Below are 6680 nucleotides of genomic sequence, written 5' to 3' on the forward strand. Positions count from 1 at the left end.
TTTTAGAATTAGTTATCAACGTGTAATGAGTTTTGGTATAAGTATTCATCTATAGGAATCTATATTTTATATTGTTTTAATTTCTAGTATGGTCAGTACCAGTAGAGGTCACATATATCTCCTCGGGGTCCTCACTCATTTGTAAGCTGTGAAGAGTCAGGACCAGGCCTCACGGACAAGGGGTGAGAGCGCTTGGTGCAGGGGAGGAATCGGGACCAGTCAGGTCTCCGCTCTCAGGATCTCGCCCCGAGGCTGGCCTGTGGGGCGGGGAGGCCGAGGGGTGTGTCCCCAGTCCCCGCAGTTTCACTTTTCCCAACCTGAGTTGGGACAGTCGAGACGCGGGCCGGGAGAAGCCAATCGCCGGCCCCGCGGCCCATCCAGAGCCCGCCCCGCCCCGCCCGGACTCAGGTCTCTCCAGACCCGGGATCCGGCCATGGCGCCGGGGACCCTCCTCCTGCTGCTCTCGGGGGCCCTGGCCCTGACCCCGACCCGGGCAGGTGAGTGCGGGGTCGCGGGGAGCTGCCCCGGAGGGGGGCGAGGGGACCTGGGGGGGCAGGACCCAGGAAGACGGGTCCCCCCACGCTGACCTCGCCCCTTTCCTGTCTCCCCAGGCTCCCACTCCCTCAGGTATTTCTTCACCTACACGTCGCGTCCCCACAACGGGGCCCCCCGCTTCATCGCCGTGGGCTACGTGGACGACACGCAGTTCGTGCGGTTCGACAGCGACGCGGCGAGTCCGAGGATGGAGCCGCGGGCGCCGTGGGCGGAGCAGGAGGGGCCCGAGTACTGGGAGCGGGAGACGCGGAGCGCCAAGAAACACGAGCAGACTTTCCGGGTGAACCTGGGCGCCGCGCTCCAGTACTACAACCAGAGCGAGGCCGGTGAGCCACGCGGGGCCCGGGGTCCGCGCACGACCGCCAAAGCCCGAGTCTCGGTCACCACTGCACCCCGAGGCCGCGGGACCCGGGACCCGGGACCCGCCCCACCCCCGGAAGGGACTTTTCCTCCTTTTCTGTGCAGACCAGATTGGCCTCTAGGAGTCAGCGCGGGGGTAGGGCAAGCAGGGGAGCGCGCAGGTGGGGGGGGAGGAGGGGCGAAGGTAACCGCGGGGCGGAGCTAAGGGTGGAGGCCGGGCATGGGCGGGGGCTGTGGGCGGGGCTGACCTCGGGGGCGGGGCCAGGGTCTCACACCGTCCAGAGGATGTCTGGCTGCGACATGGGCCCCGACGGGAGCCTCCTCCGCGGGTACCTTCAATACTCCTACGACGGCGCCGACTACCTCGCCCTCAATGAGGACCTGCGCTCCTGGACGGCGGCGGACACGGCGGCGCAGATCACCCGGCGCAAGTGGGAGGAGGTGGGGGATGCAGAGCCGCTCAGAGCCTACCTGGAGGGGGAGTGTGTGGAGTGGCTGCAGAGATACCTGGAGAGCGGGAAGGAGACGCTGCTGCGCACAGGTGCAGGGGGGCGGGGCCCCCCAACCCAAATGTCCTGTCCATTCCTGGTGGTCGCATGAACGCTGCTAGAATGGACAGGGGAGAAATGGAAAGTTCCTGAAGTTCCTAACCTTTCGCAGACCCCCCAAGGACACACGTGACCCGCCACCCCATCCCTGACCGTGGGGTCACCCTGAGGTGCTGGGCCCTGGGCTTCTACCCAGGGGAGATCACGCTGACCTGGCAGCGGGACGGGGAGGAACAGACCCAGGACATGGAGTCTGTGGAGACCAGGCCTGCGGGGGACGGAACCTTCCAGAAGTGGGCGGCTGTGGAGGTGCCTTCTGGGGAGGAAGAGAGATACACGTGCCCCGTGCAGCACGAGGGGCTGCCCGAGCCCCTCACCCTGAGATGGGGTAAGTGGGACGAGGTGGGGGCCTCTTGTAGGGAAGCAGGAGCCCTTCTGAGCTCCTCCAGCAGGGTCAGGGCTGAGCCTGGGGTCAGGGCCCCTGACCTTCCCGCCTTCTCAGAGCCGCCTTCCCAGCCCCCCATCATCATCGCGGGAATCGTGGCTGCCCTGGTCATCCTTGGAGTGTCCGTGGTGGCTGCAGTTCTGATCTGGAGGAGGAGGAGCTCAGGTAGGGGAGGGGCGGGTCTGAGGTTTCTTGTCCAGGGGGGTTTCCAGCCTGGGTAGCAGTGTGCCCTGCCCCTTCCTGGTACCGTGAAGCCCCTCCTTACACACCTGCCCATCCAGTCTGGGCCTGTTACTACACTTACTTTATAAACCTGTGAGAGAAGTAGGACAATGTCCCCAGTGATGACGTGGAAGCCCCTGTTCCCAGCAGTCAGAGGGAAGGGGCTACTGAGGACAGACCTCCAGGAGGGCAGAAGGTCCCCCACACATCCCCCACCTCCTGTTTCCTGATCCTGGAAGATTCTGGAATCTTCCCTGGATCCAGGACTAGTTCTCAGGACCTCATGTCCTGCTCTCACTAGTTGTTTTTCCACAGGTGGAAAAGGAGGGAGCTACGCTCAGGCTGCTTGTAAGTGGGGGACAGAGGGGGAGGTTGTGTGGAGGGTCAAGGATGACCTGAGGTTTTGGGGAGTGTAGACGGAGCCCACGGGGCAACTCACCCCATCAATCCTTGACTCACATCTCCCTGTGGCTCTGACCAGACCCTGTGTTTGTTCCTCTCCAGCCAGCGACAGTGCCCAGGGCTCTGATGTGTCTCTCGAGGCTTCTAGAGGTGAGACCCTGGGGGGCCTGAAAGGGGAGAGGGGTTGGGCCTAGAGGACACGCCTGGGTCCTGGGGATTCCTTGTACAGGGACATGAGGACTGTGGAGGGCTGGTCATGACGTCAGCATTTACAGAGATGACCTGAACGTGCTCTTTATTATTTGTTTTCTTCTGTAGCGTGACAAAGCTGCCTCGTGGGCAATGAAGAGATTTAAGAGCTGTTGACGCCCTCATCTGACTTCAAAACTCCCTTCCTTTGGAATGTGAAATCTTTCCTTCCTGCAGCTGGCATCTGTGTGTCTGCATTCCCATTGTATACTGGAGGATGGGGAGGTAGCTTGCCCCCTGCCCCCCACATCCCCCACACTGACCTGTGTTCCCTGCCCCGACTGACCAACCTGCTCAGGAGAGCTGGGTGTGGAGCATCCACAGCCCTGTCTTACTTCATGGTGCACTGATCTGCCCCTTCCTCCTTCCCTTGAGAATGAGAACCTGTATGATTGTGCTTTTACAAATTGTTACTCTTGGGTAGGATTGAGGAATCATTTCTTTTTTTTTTTTTTTTTAAAGATTTATTTATTTATTTATTTCTCTCCCCTTCCCCCCCACCCCAGTTGAATGTTCTCTATGTCCATTTGCTGCGTCTTCTTTGTCCGCTTCTGTTGTCAGCCGCACGGAAAGCTTTGTCTCCTTTTGTTGCATGATCTTGTTGTGTCAGCTCTCCGTGTGTGCGGCACCGTTCCTGGGCAGGCTGCTCTTTCTTTGGCACTGGGTGGCTCTCCTTACGTGCGCACTCCTTGCGCGTGGGGCTCCCCTACGTGGAGGGACACCCCTGTGTGGCATCAGCACTGCACATGGGCCAGCTCCAAACATGTCAAGGAGCCCCGGGGTTTGAACCGTGGACCTCCCATGTGGTAGACGGACGCCCTAACCACTGGGCCAAGTCTGCTCTTCTGAGGAATCATTTGAAGGAGAGGAAGATTCTTTAAAAAAAAGGGAAATAAAATGATCTGAGAACCTTCCAGAACCCATAATTCTGCTGTGCTGAGTGTTGCTGTGAGGAGCCAAGGGTGAACAGGCCTGTGTCCAGTCAGAGCTCCATCCATATGGGCTTCACACTGAGGAAGATCGACAGTTTAGACTTTGTTTAACTCCTGGTGGTTTGGTGCTTCTCTGCCGCCTGCCCTCCCTCTCTGCCCTTACCCAGCTCCACTGACCCCAGTGCTGGCTGCAGCCCAAGCCCATGGATTTGTAGAGCAGACCCTAGTGTAGACCCACAGGTGGACAGTGGGGCCTTAGCCTGGATAGCTCTTGTCTTAGAGGAAGTTGAAATTGCGCTGTAGTCATGGGGCGGGGGGGGGGGGGGGAGCAGCACTTCTGAGGACAGACCTGGCAACCTCAGTGTCAGGTGAGTGGAGGTTGTGCCATCACTGCCAGGAGACCAGAGCTGTGTTAGGATAGGCACTGGGGGAGGGTCCTCACTGACCACTCCTGCACCTCGTGTTGGTAGAGGACTGTGTAGGACACACCTTTTTAGCTTCTGGGAAACATTTGTGAACTAAAACCAGCTAAAATCTCTGGCATCAGAGCAGAGAATGTGCTGTGTGGACTCAGGTGGTCAGTGCGGCCCTTGCTGATGCCGTGACCTTTCAGGACAGCTTGAAGTTCATGAAGGGCATGTCCATGAGGACGTCCTGGAAGGTCTTCCGAGGCAGGGAACCAGGCAGTGCATCGCAGTGGCCAGTGGCAGCCTGTGGTTCTGGGAAGGACAGGAGGCCAGGGGGGAGCTCAGTGATCCATGGACCATACTTGAGTTACCGCACACCTCTGGCACCACATCTGGAAGTCATGTAGACCAGGGAGCCCCAAACTTCTCTGTGCACAGGAACTTCGTCGACATCCCTCAAGGGTCCAGAAGGTCTGGGTGCAGCACGAGGTTCTGTGTTCATAGCAAGCGGGTGCTGAGCTGCTGGATTTCAGGTCCTTCTTTAGAGTAAGAACCCAGACCAGGGAGGCCACAAGTCTGTGCTCCAGCTCCCCTGGGGTGGTGGAACATGCCTTCTGGGCATTCTCCCTTTGTCTGGAGATGGGTGTGGGGAGAAGCCAGAGTGCCTCATCACAAGCCCCTCAGGCCATCCAGGCTCAGCTGGATGGTGAATCTTGTTCTCCAGTGATGAGCATAGCACCCCATGTGGTGCTTAAATCATATAAAAAAAGTCCTTTCTGGAAAAGAATAGGAAGACATTTATCATCAGTTATGAGAGTGATGTTGGGAAATGCATGTACTTTCTCTATGGTAGGGTATAGCCAGGTGAGGATTTATAAAGTGGTTCAAGGTTCTCCATAAATTAGACTGCTGAATTTTTGCTATTTGTCTCTATTTCTAACAGATTTCACACTCACTTCTTGGTGCATGCAATGGATTTTAGATTTTTCTAATTTTAACATAAAGAATTCACAAATATGATCCTGGGGCTCATTTTATTTGGGGAAAGCCATGGAACCAGAAACTTGAGGTCACACAGTCAGGAACAGAATCCACAACCTGTCCTAGGCTGGGTCCCCTGTGGGAACCAAGGCCGCTGTTGCTGGGCAAAGGGCTTGGCCACCCACTGACCTGACACTGGAATGGGCCCTCAGGTAAGACCCACTGCTCCTGCCTGGATGACCCTGTGCCAGTCACACGCCCTGCCCACTGGGCTCTGCACAGTCCAGTGTCACTGGGTCAGCACGTCCTGAGCCAGAGTCTGCTGTGGTCATCTGATGGGGAGGCCAAGGCTCCTCTGTGTCCAGCTCAAGCGTGTTGGGAAGGTGAGCTTCCTTCTTCATGGTGGGCAGTGGCTCTGCCTCCACCAAGGCTGCTTAAGTGTGGAATTCCCTGGTGTGGGAAGAGATCCAGGTGCTGCAGGATGGGCATGGAGGATGGAAAGTGAGGACAGATGTCGATTCCTGGAGCCGGGATCAGCCTAGAACTTTATCTAGTACACTGATGGTGCTCGGGTTTGTCTGGAAAAGTGGGTGACCAATAAATGACATTTTTCAACTCATTCCCTTTTAGTCTGTTATAGTTACACCTTTTGTCTCTGTCAGTTTATCTTCACAAATAATAAGAGAGGCATTGCTGGATGGATAAGTGATTTCTGAAAACATCTCTCCCTGTATTTTACTCTTAGTAGGATTAAAAAAACCCAATTCTATAAGATTTCAGAGAATCACATGTGCACTGGCATTTCATAGAACTTTTATAGTTCCTTGTCCATGCACATATTTCTGTGGAGAGACCATAGTTTTATGCAACCTCCATAAGAGTCTAATATACCCCCCAGGTTTAGATACTTTGCTACTGCAAGTCTGGTCACGAGCAGCTGCTCAACTAACTTTTTAGCAGACCCAAGGACATGATGTAAATGCTCCTCTGTTGCTTGTTTGTCTCCAGTCTGGGACACGATAAGGTAGAGCCTTCCTTGTTACTCTAGGTCTCCATATCCTTCTGGATCTCACTGTAGCTGGTAAATGGTCCACAGAGCAGCGCTAACCACTGACTACAATGAGGAGCATTGGTGGAGATGGACCGTGTTCCAGCACCTACCCTGGTGTCCAGTGCCAGGAAGGAAGTAATGGGTAGTTAAGGGAATTCCATTTTCAGTTATATGGTAGGGGTGCTTTTAAGACTTTCTCTTTCTACTGAAGAGAGCTAAAAATAATAGGTAAACACATGGGAGGCCCGCGGTTCAAGCCCCGGGCCTCCTTGACCCGTGTGGAGCTGGCCCATGCGCAGTGCTGATGCGCGCAAGGAGTGCCGCGCCATGCAGGGTGTCCCCCGCGTAGGGGAGCCCCACGCGCAAGGAGTGCACCCATAAGGAGAGCCGCCCAGCGCGAAGGAGGGAGCAGCCTGCCGAGGAATGGTGCCGCCCACACTTCCAGTGCCGCTGACGACAACAGAAGCGGACAAAGAAACAAGAAACAAGACGCAGCAAAAAGACACAGAAAACAGACAACCGGGGGAG

General features: G+C 56.3%; 1 protein-coding gene across 4 annotated transcripts; it reads left to right on the forward strand.

Moving 5' to 3' along the window:
• Positions 1–358: 358 nt before the first annotated feature.
• On the forward strand, positions 359–3707 carry LOC101430252 (class I histocompatibility antigen, Gogo-B*0101 alpha chain-like). 4 transcript variants are annotated; one of them, XM_012519903.4, is made up of 8 exons: positions 359–497; positions 612–881; positions 1181–1456; positions 1576–1851; positions 1966–2073; positions 2446–2478; positions 2612–2682; positions 2851–3707. In XM_012519903.4, exons 1-8 carry the CDS (start codon positions 434–436, stop codon positions 2896–2898), a joined length of 1146 nt encoding a protein of 381 aa, XP_012375357.2. In that variant the 5' UTR covers positions 359–433; the 3' UTR covers positions 2899–3707. The 4 variants fall into 4 exon arrangements, with proteins under 4 accessions (XP_012375357.2, XP_058141420.1, XP_012375358.2 ...); XM_012519904.4 differs by having other exon boundaries at positions 362–497; positions 2635–2682; XM_058285437.2 differs by lacking the exon at positions 1966–2073.
• The last annotated feature ends 2973 nt before the right edge of the window (positions 3708–6680 follow it).

Source organism: Dasypus novemcinctus, chromosome 22 (assembly GCF_030445035.2).
Source record: "Dasypus novemcinctus isolate mDasNov1 chromosome 22, mDasNov1.1.hap2, whole genome shotgun sequence".
Taxonomy (NCBI): domain Eukaryota; kingdom Metazoa; phylum Chordata; class Mammalia; order Cingulata; family Dasypodidae; genus Dasypus; species Dasypus novemcinctus.